Consider the following 26,666-nt stretch of genomic DNA (forward strand, 5'->3'; position numbering starts at 1 on the left):
ATTTGTTTACAAGTAAAAACAATGTTGTTGGGTCATGTGACAAACCGATATTGCTCGTGTGTACTGTTGTCATTGTCAAGTAACTGACTCGTGGACATTGGTGGGTGGTGAACCGCAGGGTGTCACTTTGGCCCACTAATGCTTCATCCGGAAGTCGATCCACGTACATTGATTATTCTAGCAGGGAAATACTAATATCAAAGTTTTTGAAAAAATGTGATTGCATTGTAAAAAGGTAAAATAATTGAAAGATGTCTACTTGTACAGCTTTCAACTGATCTGTACATAAGGGCCATGTCAATTTTTGAATTTGTCAACATTTCTCTCTTAGCACCTGCTTTCCTCACTTTGCAGGGACAACACACTCTTGTCAGCTTGAGCTGACTTAATTCAAGAAAATAAATGGGGAATCTGGGTCTCAGTTCATCCCATTTGAACTGCGGATTGGAAATCATTCGTGTCTTCAGCATGCCAGACTTGTGTGTGCTACATTTTAATCACCTCAGATATATTCAAATGTGAGCCAGCATGTTGATTCATTCACTCCCCTGCTGTTGCACTGCTGGTCATCTTTCAAGAATAAAATCACTTTGTAGAGGGCGACTACATGATGAAAGCGTCTGTAAAATGTTTGTGTTGGTCCAAGCCAAGATGAGAGAAGTTCGTGGTGTGATTCCATTGGCACTTGCTAGGCTTATCATGTCTGATTAGGCTACATTTTTAAGGGTATTCTGAAATCTTTTCAGGCCACAGATAATACTCGTTTGGCCACATCTTTCAAGGATGGCTTTCTAAATCTGCCAGAATGTGAGGGAGCCTTCCGTAGACCATTGGATGTTTTTTTCGAAACATTTAGCTTGCCTGATGATTAAATGAAAGGCTTCCTTGAGAAAAATGACAGATTGTTGTCACATGTTGTACATAACTGGTACTTGCCAGAACTCCAGAGGCCTTTAATGTTGCCGCGAGCATCTTGACAGCTTCCATGACTGATGTTTTTGTTTTTTTCAATTAATCATTTTGGAAGGTTCACATAACATCCAGCTTCTGAAAGAAGCAAAGTGTTTATGTCAGAAAACACACATATAGGAATGAAAGCTTTTTGTTGACCGAGCAGTACAGTTTGTAGTTGGGCATATTTGTTGTCAATGGTTCCAAAGTATCTGGTGAGTACATTAAAGGTCAGTATGTCCGCTTTTTCCTTTTCAGATCAGCTTTCCCAATTCTCCTCGCGTACAGAACCCCAAAGACAAAAGACAAAATCTGAGATGTTAATGGAGAAATTAAATGCTGTAGGGGGCAAGACTTTTTCATCAGTTTTACTGATGGGCCACATAGGACCATGAACTTCCTAACCAGATGACAAGAAGGCGATTCTAAATATGGACAAACAACATGCACATGTGCAAAATACGTTTGCTCAATATACAGATTTTAGGTTTTTGGGCCAGGATCTCTTTTATACCAACAGTGAATCAATGGCGTGGACTTGTCTTTGTGTGGAAAAACAAAAGTACATGATGATGTTGAGCTGTTGTCTTTTCTTAAAACCCTCATTGCTACTACTTGTTTAGATTTAGTAAAAAGAGGTGCATGTAATAATTGATATAGCCCAAGCTTGAATTGATGGACTGAAAGGCAAATGTGTTGACCATTATATTTGTGTTTATGTCTTTAGTGTTTTACTTTTCTTCCAACTTGTTATAATAAAATGCCCAGTAAGACTTATACATATACTCTAAAGTTGGTGATGGTGATTTATTGTTTGCATCACAAGCCTTATAAGGCTCTGAATTGGGCTGATGAAATGTGAAAATGTTTTCCGCAATGAGATTATTTTGTAAAAATCTACATAGCACTATGTCAAGATAAAGCATCAAGACTTGTTCGCGACCCAGCTGTACGCGGCTGTGGTTTCATTCTTCACGGAAACGAACACACTCCGCTGACCCCTCTAACCCGTATACTCGGGTTTGCGCAGATTGGTGGTGCTTTTCATGATTCAACAATAGCTTTGAGTGGCAACGGGAGAGTCTGAGCAGGATTAGACAGAACCTCGGAGGGCTCCCTGCAAAGTCGCCTTTTGTGAATGCTTGTGAAAAGAAACATATTGCCTTGAGAGTCTTGTTCTGGCTCCTAGCCAGACCTGCATGAAGTACATCCACATCTTGACATCCTTTAAAATGTGTGTGGGCACGTGCTCTTAGTGCCCTCAAGAAGCACTTTATCATTGTCTGTAAAATATATGCAATTATTGTACCAACAAAAGCCTTAAGCAAAAAGAACATTTCCAAAATACATTTTTCCTAATCACAATTATTTTAAATATGCACAGCGCCCTTTTGCCCCACACTGCAAGGAAGATATCCACAATTTGAATGACACAATATACTGTCACGGTGCCTCAGGCCTATATTCAATCAATCACACACTTATTCAAACACCAATGGGTGTCTGCTGCTATGCAAAGTGGTGCCAGGCGCACCGAGAGCAAATCAGAACCCGAAGAAAACAAGTCAGGCTCACAATCGCAGTGGACATTCTAGAGCCTTCAACTAAGCTAACATGCATCTATTTGGAATGCGGGACAAAGCCAGAGTACCCGCAGAAAATACACTGGGAGAACATGCAAAGTCAACATTGCCCAATTTTGAACCCAAACTCTCTCGCCCGTGAGGTAGACGTACATATTTGTTTTGATTGTCTTCGACTTAGACATTCCTCGGTAACGAAACATTAATCAAAACATTATTACAAAGAATATTTTGAGGTTGACTCCCCCTTTAAATCATGAGGTATAGCACAAGGGCAGAAATCTCACTGGTACATCATCTAATCTCTGTTTAGTGAATACAATGATTTTATGATTGTCTCTTTCATGCTTTTTGTTTTTGAATACTTCTCAGTCTGCATTTTGCATCAGGGCTAAAAGAAGATCTTGTTTCTTTCTGCTTGCTTTATAATTGCAACAGTACAAGAGATGAATTATCATGTATAATTCATAGATGATATGCTAAATGCTTTCCTCACTTCTCCACTTTGCTTTTCTCAGATTAACCATTTAAATGAGTAAATCTGGCAGCCGTCGGTCAATTCTTTCACTGAATAGCGTCAATCTTGGCTTCAGTGTAATTGGCCTTGTCAGTCAGCCTTGGCTCTCTGAAACTAACAGTGCCACTCATGTTCCAGATTTTCCAAAGATATCTTAGTAAAATGTTGTAGCTTGGCTCCTCACAGCACTATCGGTCATCAAAAGTAAATCACAAAGAGGAATTGCTTCCTCTGCAACAACTCACCTGTCTTCTCTTATATGTGACACGTGTGTGTGTGTGTGTGTGTGCGCCTGCGTGTGCAAGCATACAAGCTGCCCTGCATAACAACTTAATATCTTCTGTGTTTGCTTTGTAGCTCTGTTCATTCATTGTCCACTTGACCTGCTTTCTGGTGCCAAGCGCCGCTCTGGTCTGTGGTGGTGAGTGTGTCCCGCATTCATGACTAGTAAGTGCTTGACGTTGCCAGTCCATCATCAGATGGTGCGATTGATGCTTTTGCTTTGTGAAGCAGATGGGTGGAGGCTGCTCTGAATTAGCGTATAGCGATTTACCTTGATTCCTTTAAGTGTTGTTGTTTTTTCTCCTTCAAACAATTGTGTTCTTGCTGGCTCTTTGAGTAGAGTAGCACCGCCCCCTTCTAACTCTTGCCTTGGGTTAGGCCTAATTAGTCTACATGTATGATATTTTGTGAGCATTTTCCCAAATTCTTTTACTGAATAATGGCAGGCACAAGTGTGTCACTTTGTTGCTTTGGTGCATTTGTGCTCTACCGATCTGCGATTGTAGTTCCCGCTGCATTCATTCCCATATTTACCATCTTGTTGTTGGCTTACTTTTCACATTTATTAACATTTTGCCGTACGTTTAGCTTACTCGCAATCCCCACTCTTCCCTTCCTTAATCACAGAAGCACACCTTTTAATCATGGAGTGGTGGACGGGGCTTATCTGGGCTCTGCTCCCAAACATCCATTCCATTCCACGCCGCCTTCTCCGTCCACAGCCCTCATCTGCTGTCCTTCTCACCTCTGCACACATTTCTCCTTTCTCCTTTTCTTTCCAATTTCCTCCGTTCAAATGAGATGTTGCGCACAGAGGAGTGTGTGCACATTCCTTATCACCGGCTCCTGTGGGGGTATTAGGCCGAGGAAATGGGCCAGTAATGGAACCAAGAGCTTCACTGTGCAAACGCACTCCAGACACGTTTGTAAGTGTTTGTGTGTGTGTCTGTGGGCATGCACATGCTTGAGAGTGACTGATTAAGGTCATCTACTTTCTCGTCTCATTACTTTTGCAGCACTTCTCTCATCTTAGCTGTATGGCTTCCTCGTGCGCTCCTTTTTTTGTCTCCTACCATTCGCCTCCACTCGTTTCTCTTGTCTGTTTGGTGGCTGTTCTTTGTCTCTCAGCCTCAGCCTCTATCTGTTCATTATTTGTTTCCCATGCTACATTTTGTGTCAACAATGCACTCCCAGTCATGTTTCTACTTTCTTTTGGTCAAATAGAATAACTCAGACTGGCTTCAGTATTTAGAGTTGTCTTTTTTGGCTGAAGATGGTGGAAGTGTTTTTAATCACCTATCAAGCAGATATTTTACATCATGAGCTTTTGATATGAATCATTTGTTTTTTTCAGTAGATACGATTATTACTTAGCTTTGACACTGTTGTAACCCTGTAACTGCACTCCAATCGCTCGGCCAATGATCATGATCGGCCGATTTTCGCGACAGACGTGATTAACTTATGTTGATTACTGCGTTTCAATGCCGATAGCAAAACCCCTTCACCTGCGTGTATTTTGCAGTCTGCAACTAACTAGTGACCAAGCCTGTGTGCTGTGTAGCATTCCCAGTCCCTTTCCTTAACGTTACCAAACCAGTAACATACTAAATGTTTGCACTTTTTCGGCACTGTCAATTTGAAATCATGTCCTGTGTTTTGTCTACGAATCAGTCGAAGCTGCGAGTTAAATATTGAAAATGGTTTTAAAATCCAAATATGTCCGAATGATTGATTTTAGAGAAGCAAAAATAATGTGGGTTCCTTAATATGTCCCACATTAAAATTTTACGTTAAACTGTGGCAAGAATTTTAACAAAGTACATCATTGATTTCCCTTTTAATAAGAGAAAATATGTTTGAGTAATGGTTTCATAATCTGACTTTGCCTGCTTGCCAGTGGTGGCTTCAGGCAAGATTAGAGCAACATTATTTTGCTGAACGTGCAGATTAGCGTTATCTTTAAGCATTAGCTTCTCATAAGCGGCACTAACTCGATTGCTCTGTGACGTTGTCAATTCGACGGTGGCCCATTCCCTGGATCAAATGCTTCATTTCCACACTTTGGAGACTTTAAGAAGCCGTTTGCAGCACACATTTAGTGCCAACGGATGGAAAAGGGAAGATTGCCGGCTAAATACTAGCCAGAACACACACACAGCAAGATCCAGCCCGTTGGTTAATTTTGTACCAAAACCCTGGGTTGCTATTGCACCATTATATGTGGAGGATGAGGGCCAGCTCACTGAATGAGACAACACTGTCCCTGAAATGGGTTTAATTTAGCATCACAAGAAGTATACTGGACAAATATGAATGTAATAGTTCATTCATGGGGTATTTTGACACAGACATTTCATGGGATCTGTTTTGTGAAATTGTGAAAAGATGTGTGATACAGCTCCTTAGATGAAAATTAAACATATTCCTTGAATTTCTAATGTGATGAATATAATGTTTATAAATCTGACATAAAGTAAAAACAAACTATAAGTAGCATATAGCTTGTGGCAGAGGCATGCATGTTGTTGGAACTCATCTGACTGATGTAACTATTTTCCTCTTCAACTTAAATTCGGGCATCCTGGCTGCTCCCGATGATAGTTTTTAATTTCAACATGAGTCATTCTCCTGGGAGAATGATTGGTTGCCCAAGGAAATACATGCCAGCCTCTGGTGTACCACGAAAGACAGCGGAGCTTTAATCTCATTGTTGTCAGAACGTCTTCTATGGCTTTGTTACCCTCAATGGAAAAATTATTCTTTGTTTGCACATTCTGTGGTGTAAAAAGTTTGATTGTTTCTTTGTTTTCTTTATGCAGTATCTCTAAAATAGTGATAGTTTCACATTAAAATGACGGAAGGTTTGTGAGTGCTTTCAGATCTTTTATTCTGACAACTTGTTATCTAAAAAGACTACGTATTATTATTTAATCGGAAACATCCATTTTATTTCGTCAAGCAATTAAAACTTGAAATGGAAAACCAAAAGAGAGCATTGGGGGAACTAATTGGGTGATTAGAGGAGATCAGCGTCGGGAATTAGAGTAGATGCTAGAAAAAAAAACATTAGCCCAAAAGCTCGAGAGAAAGCTGCACGAAAAAAATGACACACATAATAAATAACATTGTTGTTGCCTATCTCTTTGACAATTTTAATTTAACAAACAAACTCTTGTATACGAACACTTTTACTTAGCAAGCAATGTGAAAATTCTTATATATTATTTTATTTCTTATAATACATTTTTGATAACTCCATATTTTCATGTGCAAATTGTCAGACCCTATTCATTTACTAGGTTGGCTGGGAAAAAAAGAAAAAACACAACTGTTTTTTGATCCATCCATACAAAAAAAAGAAGTTGTGTTTAAAACAAGACCTGTATGGTCTTCATAAAAAAACACCAGCTATCTAGTGGGTGCAGCTAAAGGTCAATGCAATGCATAGGATTATTTCACACTTTTGCATGACTCTTGCTTCCTGGGCAGAAATCATAGAACATGATCATATGTCCACCAACAGCCAAAAAAAAAAAAAAAAAAAGGTATATCCGAGCCACGCCCACAAAATTTAAAAGACAAACTATAGGAGAAGCGTCGGGGTGTGTGAACTTTTTACATCCCTTAAAGCTTCACCAAAGAAAGATTACAGAGTACAATTGAACACCGCACCTGTCGGAGCATGGGATGTGTTCATTACTGTTAAGGAGGTTGCCAAGCAGCGACACATCCAAGGCACAGATATTTCCACACTCTGTGATTTGAATGGTGGGCTCTCAAAGACTAAGTAAGTAAGCCAGGCATCTGTTCCATTAAGCAGATTAAAAACATGTTGTTTTGCCCCTTTTTGCTCAGCCCGCTTGTGTCTTCTTCCCCTGACAATACTTTCACAATCAAAGAGGAGCTTTCAAAATGCTTTGCCAATTACTGACTAACATGCTCCTTTTTAACTTGACGACATCATCTTTTTCCACATCAGTTAGGTCGTTTATACGTAGCTGTTTTACTAAGTACAGGAAACGGTTACGGCTTAATAAGATACAGCTTTGTGTGTGTGTCCGTGTGTGTGAGTTTTCCACTGTTTGAATGCTTCATCGTTGGAAATTGTGACCCATTTATTATAAGGCTAGTCCTCTTTTGAGCGTGAGATGCAGCACAGTACATACCAAAACTATATCGAATGAAAACATGCTTACATTTTCCCCATCATACCCGCAGTGTGCATGTCTTTTCCGTACGGCTTCTCATCTCAAACTGTTGTCACCATTTTCGGCCGCATACCAACATTGTAAATGTTCCTCCATACTTAGTGTGTTCCTTCATGCTTAATGTGTCTCTGCACTCCTATTTCTGCCTCCCGCGCACGTGTGGCACATTTGTCCTAGTGCTGAACCTGCCACTTTACGTCTCCTGTTCATTTTCAGTGTCGTTAGAGGTGCCGATCAATGACTCGGCTTCTCGTTTGAGGCCAGCCTGTGCTGTCGTTGGAGGGTACAAAAAGTAACACCCTTGAATAATTGATTCCAGGCAGGAAGATGTGAATTGGTAAACAGACACTACATACAAAATGCAAACAGTTGCAGCAGATTCCATGAAATAATTGCCTGGCAAAGTGCTTAGTGCTTCTTGGGGCTGAGTCATGCTAATTTTGTTATTGGAGAATTATGGAGAGCTACCGGGAATAGTCTACAAAAGAGTGACACAACTTACACTCTAATTGAAACAGTTCCTTATAAGACACGAATTATTATAGAAACTGATTGACCAACAGATAAAATAAGTTGGAACAAAAGAAAGCACACAAGCTTCATCACTTATGATACATGCTGAATAGACAATTTAATTGTCAATATCAATGACTTTGCTATGGTGTCATTTCTGTATATTCATCCTATTATACCGCCATTGTTACTTTCACAAGCATCAGGTAACAATCAAGTCACTGATCCCTGGTAATCAAGAGTTGATGTGCTGAAAGGCCCGTGACAAGCGAGGCGAGGCCCCGTTTGACGCTGTCATCAGGTCCCAGGAGGGTCGACACTGACCTGAGATGAAATGAAGCCCAGCTGGTTCCTACTTGGCTGCTTGTGGAAGAGTGGCAGTCATAAATAACAATGGGTGCAGTGAGGGATGGAGGGGGTTTGTCATCAGGCACGATCCGGGCCGGGAGACTCCTGTGAGAAGGAAATTCATCACTGTGCAGTGATAAGACAAGGCTATTATTGTTTCTGTCCTCGTCTGCCTTTCTTTTTGTATGGAGCTCCTTCTCTCCTTTTTTTCTTGTTCTCCTTTCCACTCCCTGTGTCCTCTTATCTGTTGTTTTTGTGCTGTAAAGCTTTACCATTGCCTCTTTTTTTGTACTTTTCTTTCCTCATCCTCCCACCCTCACCTCTCTTTTTATACATCTTTCCCTCTCAGCATACTGACAAAACGATCCAAAGTGTAATGACCCTCAGACATTGACCTCTCCGTGGCCTTGCAAGGGAACAATACTCCAATATTAACGAGCTGCAGGGACATGATTGAAAGAAAGATGACCAAAAGGTGAGAATAAATGCGAGACGGGTGATTTTGGAAGTACAAATAAGACCAAGAAGCAGAGAACTACACGAGCAATGATGGAGCCACACAAAAAGGGAAGGGGGTAAACAGAGTGAGGTTATTTGGGGTTCAGTCTTAAGTATTTTCCGGTTTTACTGATGATACTGGTCTGTCTGTAAGTCAAGCATATCAAATGTCTCCAGTTTTCCTTTCATATTCCCACATCTCTTTCTTCTTCCTCCTTGCTCCATCAAGAACAATGCCATTTTCCCCTCCGTTTTGTAACACACGTGCCTTAGTGCCAGGAGACCAGGGTCCGCATTCTAGTTCAACTGTTGTATGTAGCCTGAAAGGACGCCTTTAGTGTCGGCTGACTGTCTGCCGCGCTGTCTCGCTTGTCAGGAGCCCACAAGATGGATGAATTATCACGGAAAGGTTACGGTTAGCGCCCTCGCCTCATTTGGATGCTTCATTCTGCTCCGGCTCGAGCCAACGCATTAGTCTAGCGAGATGGCCCATGTTGGCTTTGTTTTTGTGTTTACAAATGTATGCAAATAAGCGAGGGGGGGTTGGGAAGCATGTCGCCTCTTTGTGCTCTCTCCTAATGCTTCCCCGGTGACACATGAGCTGTGATGGTGGTTGTGGGCTCCTTATCTCAGCCGCTGGGATTGGAGCAGCCTCCTCTGGGTGTCACTAGGATTGCTTTGTGCGTTGTGTTCACACAGTGTCCGTGCACTTGCATGTGGAAAACCTTGGAGTCATATTTGCCCCTTCCCTCCATTCTTTTGTGAACTGGCTTGTTTTAGAAATTGTATTGCTCATGGAGGGTTTTCTTTTCCCCGTCTTGTCTCTATGACAACTGAGTGTTTCAATGAAAAGGACCTTTGTCCCCCCCAAAGAGGTCTTGAGGTGTTTGAAAAAGTTTTGATTCAACTGTTAGAGCCATTGCAGAAGGTTATATGATCCTTGATGATCTTGTACTTGTAGAAAAAAATGCTAATATAAGTAATCTTATATATCATATTATATCATTTTATTAGCATATTTTATATATATATATATATGTTTAGTGGAAGGCGGTCACACTTTTCTGTTGAACTGCACATCTGGCTCGCAGTTTAGAGGTACAGGGTTGGATTCCGGCTCCAGCCCGCCTGCGTGGATATTGCATGTTTTCCTTACGCTTGCGTGTTTTTTCTCCAGGGTCTCCCCTTTCCTCCTACATTCTAGAAACATGCATGGTAGGTCAATTAGACACCCTGAATTGTCCTTAGGTGTGATCGCGAGCGTGAATGTCTGTTAGCCTCTGTGTGCTCTGCGATTGGCTGGCAACTAGTGCAGGTTGTCCCTCACCTACTGCCCGAAGTCAGCTGGGATGGGCTCCAACGGCTCAGATAATGGATGGGTGGATTGATGAGTTGGCGTCAAACATCACGTTTGAATTTAAACAGATTCCCTTGCTAATCAGTCACTTTAATGCACACTGTTGTCATGAAATATAACATGCATTTAGATAGACAAGAAATTCTGGTTATTCTCAAGCCTTTGTGCATTTAATTGTTCAATTTCTTTTGGTTTGCAGTAGTAGTAAAGATGCATTGATAGAACACTAACTATTGAGCTGCCTTCTTGTAAATAAATCATGAGAAGCTCTTTACACACTGGCTTTTAGTCTGAATGTAGCACCCAAATGTTTGTTAACTCTAAAGCAAACATTATTGATTGTATTTATTAGATGGGCTCTAAAAGAATCCTCTCTCTCTACCAGTTTCTTTGTGCGTGATTGTGGTTGGGCTCCATTAATGCAATCAGGTCATTCCACTTTGTCTCCGGCTGCCTTTTAATCGTTGGGTGCACTGCGCCTCGGGGCTTTGATCGGATATTTGTTTCCAACCAAAGCATTTTTTCCTCCTTTTCTGAAATTTGAATGCTCCGTAAATAGCAGCTGTGGTGAGTTATTGGTGCAATGCATAACATCATATGTATAACATTCAGATCGGCCTTGAGGACTAAGCAGGGAGAGTGTGACCTCATTGGCCCTGACCCACATCACGGCACATAAGGCATCACTTGTTCTGCCCTGCACACCCTTAGTCTACAAACACCTATACTATTGCACCACTCCACATTCAACATCTTTTATTCTTTGTTTTCATTCAACTTCCACAGCTTGCTGTCACTTATCTTCAAGTGCTCTCACTCTCCTCGAGAGCCTGTGTGAACTATATGGCCAGAGAGAGCCTTGCCCATTCATCAGTGTCACAGCAGCCCATCACTTGGCTTCATTACTGTGTAGTTAATGGCACACATCAGTGCAGTTTATTTGCTATAATTAGCCGTTCCCATTTGGCCAGCACTGCCTTATGCTGCCCTCTGCCACATCATGCTGTGTTGTTGAACCTATCCTGAAAGAGTTGTTACAGCATATACACTGTATTTCAATTTGACAACTTGCATTGTGTCACGCCGGATTGCAATGAAATAAGCCATTAGCCTTATTAAACTTTATGAGGGCTTGGTCTGTTAAAATCAGTGTCCTGTAAAACTCAGCAGGGAATAATTAGTTATGGCAATATCAAGGGAAAAAAAACGCTGAGGTTCCTCTCGTCTTGAAACTTACGTTGCTTTCTTTATTCCTTCTCACAACTTCTTATCCTTGCATTACATCCCACTCAAGCGCCTCTCCACCATTAGTAAGCCCATTTTAATCAACTTGTCCAAAGTCTCTCAGAATCCTTCCCACTGCCTGATATCGCCTTCCTGTTTTTAAAAGCTTAAAAAAGCTAATAGACTACTTATACATCTTTAATCATGTTCCAAAAGATGAAAAGAAGGAAAGGTATTTAGTATTGAGCAGGAGTGTCACCTACATCATTCAGATTACCGTATTTTCCGCACGATAAGACGCACCTAAAAACCTCCAATTTTCTCAAAAGCCGACAGTGCGCCTTATAGTCCGGTGCGCCTTATATATGGACCAATATGGATTTGTGGATGAGGATTAATTTAAGTAAGCTTTACGTGTTTATTTTGTGTGTTGTGTGATATTAACATTTGAGCAACGTTTAGTTATTGATATATGGTCATTATTTTCACTATATCGAGTGTTACTATATTGCGATTGCATTAACGTTTGAGCAACGTTGAGTTATTTATTCTATGCGCCTTATATATGGACAAAATTTTAAAATGGGCCATTCATTGAAGGGGCGCCTTATAATCCGGTGCGCCTCATAGTGCGGAAAATACGGTAAGTCAAAGTGTGATATAGTTGAGGGAAAGAGATCAGCCTTGCCAATAGAGCTCTGGACGTCACGTGACTATTCTCACATGCGTTTGTTCACGCAGCCACATCGACAGTAAAGGAATGCCAACACTTCAATGACTGACAGTGGAGCGTAACTAGCATTTATCTCTTAATATTCCGTCTAAGTAAATTCCCACCTCGCTTTGATGGAAAGCACATAATGAGATAGTATATACATGCACACACTGGACAGGATATTGGATATTGTGGATCAATAAAGCACCGGGGGTTCTGTTTTTCAACAATGGTGACGGCAGATAGAGAGAATGCCCCGGCCCGGATCAGCAGTACACAGGTTTTTCTTTGGGCGGATGGTGAGGCAGCGGCGTGCTCACTCACGTAGCCTGCTTGTTGATGGGCCTACTTGCTTCAACATAAAGCAAATCAAAACATGCCACTATTAGGATTCAGGACTTCCCAAGAGGTTAATTTGCTGCTTAATACATTAAACTCAGCATGACTAATAAGAGTCTTAATCAGTCTTAATGATGTCTTAAGTGAAATATAATTCTTGTAGTGTCAATGGTTACAGCAGGAACCACATGGTCTAACCCAGGAAATCACTAGGAAGCCAGCAAAGCATTTTAACATTGAGAAAGGTCATAGGTTGAGGAGAGCAGCACATTATGCATCCTGTCCAACAGCTCAAACTTTTGTCTGCTCTGTTAGAGGGTTTGGCCATTTGAATAAACCAAGATCCATTTGAATCTTGAAGTTTTAAAAAAGGATTTTGTAAAAGGTACTCAACGAAGAAATTAGTAATTATCTCAAAGCATAACAATCGCTCTTTACCTCGCTGTTGGCATAGTTATCCACTGAGAGAAACCTCCACGTGTGATTATCAGTCTAAAACCGATTGCTTCCTTTTGCTAATTTGTACTCATTTTGATAATTGTACGTCGTAATGAGCCAAAACTAGGCTCTGTTGGCATGTATGGTCAGGTTTGTTCAATAAATGCAATTCATTAAAATGTCACCCCCTCAATAGATGTACTTTATATGTTTATGTTTCCTGCATGGACATCACACATGCATTTTTTTACCTTCAGATAGAGTAAGAATTAGCAACTGTCTTTTTATTTTGAATCTCTCTATTTTAAATAAATGGATTACGTGTTTTGCACTTGTTCTCTTCTGCCAAAGAGTTCTGAGTAAAATACTGAAAAGAGCAAATCAACTGTCCGCCACAAATTTCTTTTCTCGCGACTAGGTTCCTTCTACTGCCTCTTTGTTCAGTCTTCACTGGACTATTTGAATTCAGTCAAACGCTCTGCACTGTATAGCATGGCCAGGCTACCCAGCAAAATACTTTTATTCATTCAATATTAATTAAAGGTTATTTATTACATAACTATGCTCACTACACAGTGCACCCATGTACGTGGATGAACCAAAAGTACTAACCTTACACTTACAATGCTAAATGGTGAGTGCTTCAGGCAACATCATTGATGCTGCTGCTTGTGATGCTTTTGGGTTTGAGGCATGAACAGATTAGGCAGAAGAATAGGGAGGAAACGGCTAAGTGATCAGTATTCCACATGGCCTCCTCCTGCTGGCTCGACTCGTAGTCGATTGGCTTCTATTAACCTGCCAGTCTGCTATTCATTACTTCATTAGAGGCAGCATGGAGGCAAGAGGAAGTCCCGTCACAGTCCAGTAGTTCGTACGGACTTCTCTGCACTCGCTGGAGTTCACCAGCTCCTCTCTCGCCCACCTGCAAGCTGCACCTTGAGATCAGCTTATGAATGGAAATGCCTGGTGGAGAACTCGCTGGAGCACTTTCTGGATGCATGAACTTCAGTGGGTGGCAAAAAAGAGGCTTAGTTTTTTGCATTCTGCCTGTGCTGGCCTGAATACATTTAGGTTTACTTGACATACACTGTCTTGTTTAATGGGACAGCCTTGTAGAGATAAATCAAAGCCTAAAATTTAAATAAACCTAGTTAGGCATAGCTGTACAGCAACAATAAATGATATAACACTTATCACACTATGTTTTATTCAAATATCACTATATCTTGAATACACTTTCTCTACTCCATATACTATACAGTACTTTTTGCGATCTTTTTGCTAACTTACAGTAGCCTATGACTGACAGGGTACCTGGGGTTAACCTAACCCTAACCCTACGACTCCCCCACCTCATCTCCCCTTGACAACTGCTTCATTTGCAGGTTTTCACAGATCAAGGTTAAAGTTGGAAAATGTCCTGCTGCTTTTAGACTTCTGCTCAACAATAGATGGAGAATTGGAGCAGTTATCAGACATAGTTGGATAGAGCATCCCTTTGATCATGTTGAGCTCTGAAGGAGCCTGAAGGCTACACTTACACCACGACCAATCGGACTACAAACTTGAAGCTTTTGGCTTGGGCCCTGTTGGAAGTTGCTGTCACCGAAAGCTTCTTTAACTTTCATTTTCTGCTATGACTTTTTCTGAAAGCTTAGGCTTTCTTTTTCCAGAGTGGATGAGAGTCGGAACACAATGCATTGGCGAGAATGATGGTCTTGCAGTTTGAAAGAGCATGCGATCTGAACCTAGCAATTTCCTCTGCCATTCCATTCCTTTAGAAAGCGAGACAAATGTTTCAGATCAAATCACAGTTTATTCCATAGTTTTCAGAAAATCAGTGAAATAACAAAGAGCGCTATATCATTAGTGTAGGAGGAAAATAAATGATCAACCCAAGTTATGCACGCTGGAGGCGTGCGTTCTTGGAATGTTCACTTTGCTCGAGGAACGTTTTACGATGTTCCTCTGATGTAGGAGGTAATCATTCTTTTGTTTGCAATTTCACAATTTCGAGGCAGATTCGTGTAAACCCGAGTGTCTAGGATAATTCTTGGTGACTTCGAGAACATTTGGTGTTGATGCAAACTAGATTATACCGCCTTGGTAGATGTCTGTACTCTACCAGTTGCCATTGTGGTTCTATTTTGAATTTTCAACCCACACATACACACTGCCTCCTCACCCCTAATTCAGTCTTTTCTGACTTTTTGTTAATGGGACATATTGGAAAACCTTTAGTTCTCATTAAGCTTTATTGCTACCAGCACTCCCCACCATGTCTTTTAATCACAATCCGTCCCCTGGTGTGTGCGTGCGTTCGTGGGCAAGCATGTATGTGTTTTCAATTGTGTCTAGCTTTATGGAGCCGCCCCCCCCCCACCCCCCGCCATCCTCCAGCAGGGAATGAACCACTCTTTGTGTAATCCATACCCAAAACCATAGAGAACCCCGCCACCCACCTCAACCCATGTTTGCTATGAAGGCGCCACCTTTTATTGCGTCCCATCTGAATAGCAATGACACAGTAAGGCAAATAGAGTGCAATCCAAATACAAAAGAGGAGAGTGAATAGGCTATAGATTTCTTTGTTATATGATCTTACACAAACCCTTATGTGTGCATATTGTTTTTTTTTTTCAATTTTTTGTTTTTAACTACGCAGATGCACAAGTGTTGACCATTCTGTCACTGTGCTGTATTGACTTGCTCTAACGTTTGCTTTTTTCACTTTGATTCGAGCATCTACAGCAATGTGAATACGGTACATAGTTTTCTGGCTGTTCAGAAAGATGACTGTCTCACACTAGTATGCTAATATCTTGTCACTATTTTTAGGTCAGATTTGACTGAACTCATGTCTCCCTAGGCCCACTATTTTTAGGTCAGATTTTACTGAACTCATGTCTCCCTAGGCCCACTATTTATCCATGATTACTTGAGTTTATATGGAATTAACTATAGTGCAAAGGCTACAAATAAAAAATAAAAGGAATAGCTTAAAACTATTATGGACAATAAAAAATATGATAATGAAAATAATCAGGATTGCACTTCATCTACATTACTATGATCATTACGCTAAAATGATTAAAGTGAAGCAGACGATGACGGCAGATTTCCTAACAGTGTCCATGTTTTTTTTTTCTCTAGATGGAGAGAGACAGACGGAGGGCTCAGACACCAGCCGCAAGAGGGACACTCGCTCCTCGACTAGCCACCATAAGAATGAGGACACCAGCGACAGTAGGGAGGATGAAGCGGCGGTGAGTCTCTCGTGTGCATTTGCTCGTGGTCTTTTCTCTTTGCAGTCAGCCGGAATAGGTTCCAGCTCACCCGTGACCCTGATTAGACAATTTGGACAAGAGTCTTCAGTGAACCTAACATGCATGTCTTAGTAAAATACAGTCGGAGTAGCCTATCTGGAGGAAACCCACATAAGCACACATGTAAACTCCAGACATTAAGTCCGCAACAGAGATTCAAACCCCAGACCTAAAAAGTGTGAAGTGATGACTTGACCCTTCCCACAAATCATCAATCACATTAAAATGATCTTATAGCAACTGATGCGGAATCATAAATTGAATCAGCTTAAAAATGTTATTCATACATGAAGTGTCATATTTTCAAATGTAATTCAGTGTGAAAAGATGTGTAATCAACCAAATATATTCCTTGTCTTGAGACTCAGTGTCTTGCCATTTCTTGAATGTATCATCTCAGGCATCAAACCTATTTCCTATTCCTTCCCTTGTTTCTTACACTTTAAAGTTATAAGTGCAACATCATTCATCCTTCCCTCCATTTTCTATAGCGTCTGTCCTCAGTCGGGTAGTAGTGAGCTGAAGCCTATCCCAACTGACTTTGGGTAAGAAGTGATTTACAGCAGTTGCAGACAAACGAACTTAAACCAAATTGTGAGGCCGTGTGCTACCATATTCACGTAACAATATGTGCTTAACCACAAATAAACAGTAGCATGACATAGGCTGAATGCCGTATACTGTATTTCCTTTGTCTTCCAAATCGATTTGAAAGAACACTTGAGGAAATGTGTTGAAGAAATCGTTAAATCCGCTTTATAGGACTCAGGTTTTGTCCTCAGCGACAACCAAATAGATAGCGATATTCTCCTTGAGTCAGTCTAGTGCGACGGAGCTGCGAAATTCTGCTGAAGTCACAAAAATGTGCCAGAAAGTTAATGAATTGCCTACTGCTATTGAATCATTTTAAAAGTGTCACTTGATCATTCGTTCTCTGAATGGCTATCTCAGAAAATGATTAGTGGAGGTTTCATTCTCAGGTTGTACACAATGGTAGGACACACATCTTAGAACCAGTATCTAGTATATAAAACTGTATGAACCCCCCCATTTCATATCTCTGAGCATTATGTCAGTATTGTTTGAGTTAATTACAGTTACATGAGCCTATAGCAGGCCGATGACAAGTTTGAACACAAAATGTAAAATAATCTATCAACTGCATGAACTTTTTATGAGTTAGAAGGAGCAACGGCAACCAACAGAAGTGTTTTTTTTTATGTGTGCAAGACTCCACGTTACTGACACGAGACATTGAAAATGAACTTTAATTGCTTGCATATAAATAGTTTGCTCGCTGAAGTGTCTTCCTACACTCCCTCAAAATATAAATATCCCATGCTGTCATTGGCATCAGCACTTGTCTTTGAACCAGCAGTATATTTAGGAGACGGTGAGCTAACTTGCTTGAGGCAACAAGATAAAATGCTTGGTGTAAATAGTACTAGAGTATGTCAATTCTCTGTATATTTTGACAAATGTCACGCACCTTAGCATTCTCTGCAACTTACTGTGTCTCAATTTTTCTTTGTGGTGACAACCGTTTGACTGTGAAAGTTATTTAAATTTTCATTATTTACCATGACAAAATTGAAATTGAATCATGCTTTACCAGCGTCCAATTAATTGCGTTTCGTCTTTCAGTGGTAAACAACAATATTGACCTTTTCTAATGTGCTTACGTATTATCTTTTTGCTGAACCTAAAAAATGTATTCCTCCCAACAACTAAAACATTCCTGATAACCATTCATTACAAACCTTTTGACTCTGAATGCGCGTGTGCTTGCTTGTGCATACGTGCACATGACCTATGATGGCACACCCTTTACAGTTCTGTCTTGTTTGCAGCTGGGACAGCAACATCGTCCAGAGGATGAAACTAACTATTAGAGTATTCCTGTGAGAGCGGTCCATTTTTTCAAAATGTCACTGCTAAAGGTCAAAGCTGTTCACATTCTGGGGCCTGAATGTCAGACAGCAATTTGTGTGTGTGCGTGCGTGTATGTTTGTCTCTAAGGGAGTGAGAGACATTATTCAGAGGAATTATTCAGTTTAATGTACTGTTATATGGGTCAGGGGGACAGAACCCCCTCATCATTATTTGGCTGCTCTGTTAAATTTCTTGATTGTGCTACACTAATAGCTCATGTTCGACATTTTATACATTGGAGTTACGTTACTATGGATGAAAATAAATAGAGGACTTACAGTTGCGCACACTTGAAATAAATACATATATATATATGTACATACCTCAAAGAATATGGACTGACTTGATTGAAAAATGATAACTACTTGTCTCTCAGAGAGATTTTAAATTGTAATTATCTGGTCTTTGCTTTTCTTTCACAAATTAAATAATTAGAAAAGTATTCTTGATCTTGAAGAAGTCTGTATAAGCACAAGAAAATGGATTCTCATTTTAAATAAAAGCAAGCATAGATTTGTGTGTGGGGGGGGTCAGGGGGTGTAAAATGGAAGAAGCAGAGACTAAAATTTACATGTTGAAACGTGACTGAGGAGAAAATTGAGGTGAGATAGGCAAGATCTCACATCATTACATTCTTCTTCACTTTGCTGTGAAAGGTCCACACAGCGAAGCAAATTTTCACTTACACATGTATTTTGCATAAGACGCCCGTGACCCCCGTGGGGACAAGCGGTATAGAAAATGGATGGATGGATGTCTAAAGTAAAAACTCACAACAGGGTGCATCCTTATTTTTGTGCAGACACAATGTTTGCTGCCCAGTCCAGAAAATTTGGCTGACCGCTTTGCGACTTGTTGGACGTTCTGACCTCACAAAATTGGCAGAAAAGAGATGTGTTCAGAAGCAACAATGCCGAGAGCAAAATGCTCCGGTTTGCGTGCGTCCACGAAATTACCAACACACCTGATTTTACCAACCTCCGTGTAGATTTGCAAAATCCCTCACACCAGAATTGGTTGGTCATGAAAATAGTCATGAAAAACGTCCATGATTTTTTTAATGTAATACATATCCTAAAACTACTTAAGTGGAGAATAAAGGCTTGGAGATAAGTATTGTAACGTTTAAGAACCTTGGTATATTTACGTGTTTTGACATGAAATGACAGTTTTTACACAGAGTAACATTGTGGGCATCCATGTTGCAACATCTGAATGTCTTTAAACTGAGCTGCTGCTATTTAAAACAAGTGAGGAAACATCACATTTGCTACCACTGAGGTGGGAAAGGGAATATAGCAGTTCTGTCAACATGGCCCGAGGGTACAGCTAATTTTAGTGTCACTGAGAAGACCCTCGTCTTACCCTGTACAAGCTCTGTGTCGGCTTTCGCCAGCCATGTTGTTATAACCACAATTTTGTCTCAGAGTCAAAAAATAGTCTGCATTGGTCTTTATATGATTCCTTTGAAAACATGAGCCAGTATTATGATACTATTAAAAAAAATCCCTCCGTGGAAGTGTTATTTAAACTTTTTTTTCCCCTTCACTTATCTCAAGAACTTCAGTAGCAGAATAAGGATTTGGGTTCATGACTGAGCTTTTGTGCTTTGAAACTAAGAAGTTCCAAGGACATTCTCACGCTGTCATATTTTTAGGAGCAAGATAAAACGATTTCAGACAAAAGTAAAGATTTGCATAAAAACTCACCATGGATATTGATTTATTGTTGACATCATATGTTTTCTGCACAGATTAGCCTTATACATTCTTATGCAGCAGCTTTTAATCCACACGCACGCACAGATGCTTTGAAAACACTGATGACACTCTAACAAACTAAGTCATGTTAGGCCACATACACATTAAGATCGAAAGCTCTTTCTGTGAAGGAAGCACTGCTACAATCGAAATATTCAAAGATAACTTCAGCGTCATGCAATTCCATTTGGATACAACATCACAAGCAACATTACAAGAACTGGAGAAGGAATTCCATTGTGTGTGAGTTATAGGGAGTTTCTATTTGGTGAAGGATAAGATGTGTAGAAAATCAATGCATGTCATTTAGCTGGGAATTGCACCTGAAAGCGTCAAAACGTGCTTTATTCTATATCATTAGTTTTTCTCCCTTCTACACTATACGCATTGACTTGACCAGAGTTTAACTAAATCATTTCAATGACCTATTGACGAAAGAGTACCAACGTAATCAACCATAGTTTTTTTAACATCTACATTGAACTGAGCACGATTCATAGTTATAAGCCCGCTTCACTGGTGCACATCAATTAGACTCAGTTTAACAACACAGCACATACAATTGTGTGATTTTAAAACGTTATGTTAAACATCACACAGATGACAATCCGTTTCCTTCAATAAATTAACTCTAACTGTCACCATGTTGTAAAACCTCTGTTCTTTTTCTCCCACAAAATAAAAAGAAGAAACACACTGTCCTCCAGAAGTGCATATTGGATGACACCTCCATGCTGAAACAAGTAGAACCAGAGAGGGAGCCAGGTGTTAATGTCAGAAATAGGCTGTTGCAGCCCTTCGCCGAAGGCTCCCTCCAATGCTCCACGGTCTATTAGTAATGCATATTGAGCTTTATCTTGGTTAATAGTGGGAGTCCAATTACATCTCACAGGATACAATCTAGACTGATCTAGTGAAAATGAATCATTACTGGAATCTATTTCTTGACACCTTTAAAGCTGTGAAAGTAAATGGTCCAAAAGCAAAGTGTCTTGCCAAATATGCTAAAGCTATTTATTTAATTTTATTTACTTTTATAGTTTAATAAAAATTAGCTGTACTGTTCATATGTGTACGTCTACCGGTTGCTAAAAAAAACTATAAAAGTATAAAGATTTTAGTCGTATAATTTAAGTCAAAAGATTTTTGATGGGGGGGGCAGTAAGAAAATATATTTGCTGTTCAGCAATTTATAAATTATAAACACACCGGGTCCCTGTTTTACATTCTAAAATATTTCATGCAGATAATGACTGAAGAAAAATGCTCTTATTATTTATGTTGATAAATCATGTGCCATGCATTATGTAAAGTACCCATCAAGTGAAGGCTAGCCATCCTTCTTCCATGTTAACGACACCCGAGACTGTTAGCCAAGGTTAAGGTTTTTTGCAACGAAGGTCACGAGGAGATGCCAGTTGAGAAGAAGGGAGAACAATGGCAGATTGTTCTAACCACTATGAAAAGCAACATCTTCACTATTTGTGTTTAAACAAACAAATATTTTAATCATGGCAGCTTTAGAGCGGCACATAAATTGCGGCAGTCGCATGGCCACTTTGTTCACCTCCAGTTTATTTCAAGGCTGTAAATATGACCACAACATATCTCCCTGGCCTTGCTGATAGTTTATGGGAGATGGGAGGTAGTGGTATTCTGTCACAGACCCTGAGCACTGAGCAGCCAACCGGAACGGATTAGTAAATAAACACACAATGTCCCCTCGATACACTGCTAAGTTACAGGATTGGCTTGTTTTGTAATTCCTTGGCTTCCAAATGACCTAAGGGATGAGCAACAGGACTCAATTCTGTAGGTACCACGTATATTTTGCATTTTGAATATTGTCACGCTCTGAAAAATCAGTTCAGTGGCAGCGCTCTCGCTCTCTCTCTCTCGCTCGCTTGCTGCTTGGTTGATGATTGGATCTACAGCCAGCCAAGTGGAAATGGATGTCCCATGAGGCGTTTGGTCCGTCAGCCTGACCGCCCCTCTGTGGATGTCTGCATCTTGCCCACGCTTTGCCCGCCAATTTCCTCTCATTTGGTGTATCACTCCTCTTTTACCAAATTAATAGAACTTTTTTTGGGACTTCAATGATGGAGTACGGTGCCATCCTTCTCAATAGCTGAACAACCAACAAGAATTGTCTCATTTTGTCACACAATTGTTTTCTTTCCTTGAAAGTCTGTCAAGGCTTTGATCCAATACAAGGAGACATGTATGAACGGAATTTAAAAAAACCAAACAAAGCTGGGTAGGCTCAAAGAAAAGCAGCCACGAAGATATAAAACGGTGAATAAATTGTTTTGACAATAAGGCATTGAGCAATGTTACATAGCATAGTGACATAGTGGATGCACATTTTTGCACACGGGTATAACATGAAGGCATTACTTGGGCCACTGTGAGATCAGGTCAATGCTGCAAACTTAAAACATTAGATTCCCCATCCGTCACTCATGAGTCCCTAGGATTGATTATTTGTTTCTCCCACTTATAGCAACAAAGCTTGTGAGGTGTTGTAAACGATACTAAATGTGCACATGCAGTATTCAAGTATATCAAGTATCGTTGTGCGTGGTCAGACGGAAATTTCAAAAGATCACAGCACTGGGTTGTTTCAAGAATTCACTGGGATGTCAAAATTGGATGGATGATTATTTCTATTATTTCTATTATCTATTATTTCTATATCTTGTTTCGATACTTCTTCGCAGAGGTTAGTGATCTGAGTGTTTATAGTCGCGAATTGGATTGAATTGGGAAAATACTAATTGTGTAATGTTGGTGTTTGAACAAGTTGTACACATTGTTTTCCACTAATATTTTTTTAATTATTTTGCATGTATGATGCAAATACGGAGTTGATGCCTCTGGATTAGGCCCAGACAGGCAGTATGCGTCGCAATGCCTTCAGCATTTATCTTCTGTTTACACTTTATGCCATTTGTAGTTAATGTATGTCTCGAAGAGTGTATAATTAAACTTCAAAGACCTTGGTTAAGCATCAAAGTTAGTTAGTTGAATTAACCACAGTGAGTTCGTAATTTATCAAGCTCTGGGGTGTTTACAGATCTGTTATTTGAGGTTGTTGAAGGGTTCACTCTAGAATTGCTTTTCCTCTGGGTATTTCTTTGCTTTCAGTCACTCAATCACCTCTCAGGCATTTGTCAACTTTGCCATAGGTTCATATAGGCCGGAAGTTCAAATTGCAGGCAGGGCAATGCTCCAATGGTGATGTTTGCAATGCTTTCATCACATGTCTCATAAAATTTATGGTCATTTTACGTACTGAATACAATATGTACATCTACATGTAAATAATGGGCAGAGTTTGTTTTTATTAATAGCATCGCTATTTTTGTGAGCAGATCAAATATTGAAAAATATCTAATAAAACAGCCCTATGTACATTATTTATTCATAAAATTGAAAGAAGGAGTGACTCTTGACTTGATACAGAGGCATCAGGCGCAGCGTGTATTTCTGTGTGTGTGTGTGTTTTGGAGTGTTCTTCTGAGGGGGCTTTGTGGTGGACCTCTTGTCTATGTTATTTAGGCTTCTCACCAGGAGGACGGCATTTAATTATTTCTTCCTTTGTTTCTGAGTTTTGTCTTGTTACTCTGATGACTTGTATTTTGTTGCACTTGTTAGTTTCCTTTGATGGCGCCGTTGTGAGTTGGCACCCTTTTCTTAGAGCCTATTAAGTTTGCGCTCATGTTATCTGTGTGTATTTTATATATTTTTGTATACTCACACTGAGGTATGAATGTTGCTGGACAGGAATTTCCTGAGGGAGCAATTCCAAAAGAGGATTAAAGTTGAGTCTATGTCTAAACAACAACAACAAAAAATACAATGAGCTGTATAGTATTTGTAGACATGATGTAAAGTGCTATGATTATTATTATTTTTTATTTTATTTTTCTAAACCCAGCTCAGTATGGAAACCATTTTTGTAACAACTGCTTCTGTTGAGTTTAGTTCACCGTGTCATAACACACTGTTTATCTTTCTCACCTCCACCTATCTGCGTTATTACACTGATATAAATTTGAGGGTAGATATTGCAATGGTATGTTTGGGCTTGGAAACTTTTGGGAATAAATATCCATGAATGAATCACCTTCAAAGGAACATTATACCAAAATGTATCAACTGCAAACTGACTAATCGCACCAAGTAGTCCATCCTTCAATACAGGTACGTTTTGGTGGAATGAATTTGAATAAAATATAATCAAATATTTATCATCATACAATGACTCGCAAATAGATTAACACCACCAATATTCAAATCTTGAATGCTATTCAAGCTTTTAAAGATTTTTCCCTAAAATCAAGCACTTTATATTGAGCAAAAATCACAGTTCCAATGTGGGCCATGCCTTTGATAAACATTTTAGTGTAATTCAACAAGCTATATTTCTTCACTGACAAGACACGAGCTGATTGGTTGACACAAGGGACGAGAACATGCTTAATTAAACAAACAACAAAAATAACCAATCGAGTAAAACCAGACACAAACCAAAAGAAAACAAAACATAACATGAAAGAAAACCAAAACACAGACCATGACGGAACATTTTGTGTTGAATATAATTACTGTATGTAACAATATTCCACGTGGCCTGTCCGACCAAATTCAATGGACCTTTGGCTCACTGAAAAATTATTTGTAGTCTTTTAAAATTTCGTGTGTGGTGTGAGCTCCTGTTGCCTCTTGATACAGGACAACAAAGAACGTCTCAATTGTTCTTCTGCACAAAGAAGTTTACAATAGAAGCTAGGAAGGATACTAAGTCCCATGGATAAATTTGGAACGGTAAAAGAAAAGCATCTTCTGCCAAATTGCTGACAGATAAATACCAAGGGCCTAAAAGCATCATTACTCTGAATACATGGAATGAATTTACAATATTGGGACCAAACCAGATTGGTTTGTGTGCATTTCAAGAAGAGAAAGTCTGGATATCATGTTTTCGTGTTTCCAAAAAACACACTTGCTCTCAAGTGTCATTTTTCGATTCATCATTGCCATTTCTCCTTTCCTGAAGCAATTTGTGTCCTTAGTTTTCTCAGATGCCCTCACCTCTTGTCCTTGTATGTCCATCTCATGCAATAATGTATTGGCGCCTGTGGAGAGTTTGCCCGTGACTCATACCCATCATTGATTTTTGCTGTCCTTGTACTGTTCGGACAGAGGCCAGTCTCTGGGAGATTGATCTCTTCATGATCTATCGACTGTTTGGCTGCACACAATTGCTGTGTCTTCTCTACTCATCTTCAGCCACTGTGTGCCTTGAATAGGTCATCAGCGTTATTTTTTTAACTCCCTTTTTTGATAATCGTGACTTTAATCAAAATACCACCATTCAGAGTTCATTTAATCACAAAGGGGTGAGTGAGTTATCTTTAGAAATGCATAGAACAACAGAAATATTTTTTTAAACCATGTATAATTTTAAGTTGGTTTTTACCAAATTGACTTTTTCTTTTAGTTTAATAATCCTTTATCTCACACTGTTTAAACAGCCTAAACAGGCTGACCGAGTGTCTCTTGTCTAGAACTGAGTGATCTGATTGCCTCAGTTGTGCTTGTCAGAATATCAATTCTTCTAAGTGTCTCAGTAGATTTATTCTGTCCTTAAACACCCTTCCACCTTGATTTTTCTTGCTCGAGACAGTAAAAGTTTGCTGGTGTATTGACACATTGGACGAAGTTAGTATCTGGGATGCATGGTTAGAGTCAGAGGGGCAGCTGTAGGCTCTTGTGAGATGGCAACTAGCTCAAGAAAACCAATTTTCATTGGCGTTTTCAATTTGGGGCTGAGTGGACAGGAACAAGTGTATGTTAATTGAAAGAAGGAATCAATTGTGCATTCTTTGTGAGAGTGTCTTTATCTATGCTGTGTTCAAGACTCAGATGTTTTAGTGGTTAGTTAATAAAAGCTTTGCAGTGTATAGTATTAAATTGTTTTAGTGCAAAATAAACTAGATAGGAATATATGGAAATGTAATTCACTAGCTTGTTAAATCTGATTTTCATTTCAGTGTCTACTTGACTTTTAAAATTTTAACATTGTCGAACTATAACATTTTTTTTTTTCTTGTTTCACAGTGGAGGTTGTGGGTATATCCTAAAGGGGCACATGGAAAAAAAAGACTGCCCATCAAACGTGTAAAAATTAACTCGTTGTTCTAACTTGTCACAAACCATGTGTTTTCAGATGAGTGAAGCAGTGAGGTGTTAAATGTGTGATGGAGGAGTTTCACGTTTTATTTTCTGTGTGAGAACGACATGTCACTTAAACGCCCATAGTCGGCCATTTAATTTTAGCGGCCTCAAATCCTTCCCGTTTAATCTTGTACCGTCAAGCTCCATTACCCAATGTGCCCAAAATGGGGCTGATCTGATCTTAATCATAGTGTTGCTACACTTGTAGTAATGACTGCAGGGAACAGCGTGTGGACAAAAGTATCTGTACACTTTATATCAGTGTGGGAAAGGTTTTCATTTGGTCCCCGTAGTGTATGTAAATCACCCACCAAATCATGCAGCTCACTTTACCGATAAAACACAAAAATACATTTTCTTGCAAATGAGGCTATTGCCCAAGATTGTGAAACGTACGACTGTGTGAGATCAAGCTAAATGTTTGGT

At 39.8% G+C, this 26,666-nt stretch overlaps 1 protein-coding gene across 1 annotated transcript in view; it reads left to right on the forward strand.

Annotated features, from left to right (window-relative positions):
- Positions 1–26,666, forward strand: part of b4galnt4a (beta-1,4-N-acetyl-galactosaminyl transferase 4a) — an 89,195-nt gene that overhangs the window by 19,511 nt on the left and 43,018 nt on the right. Inside the window, exon 2 of the mRNA XM_061283771.1 lies at positions 16,133–16,245. Within this exon, the coding sequence (XP_061139755.1) occupies positions 16,133–16,245 (113 nt within the window). The remainder of the gene's footprint in view (positions 1–16,132; positions 16,246–26,666) is intronic.

This window comes from Syngnathus typhle, linkage group LG7 (genome assembly GCF_033458585.1).
Source record: "Syngnathus typhle isolate RoL2023-S1 ecotype Sweden linkage group LG7, RoL_Styp_1.0, whole genome shotgun sequence".
Classification (NCBI taxonomy): domain Eukaryota; kingdom Metazoa; phylum Chordata; class Actinopteri; order Syngnathiformes; family Syngnathidae; genus Syngnathus; species Syngnathus typhle.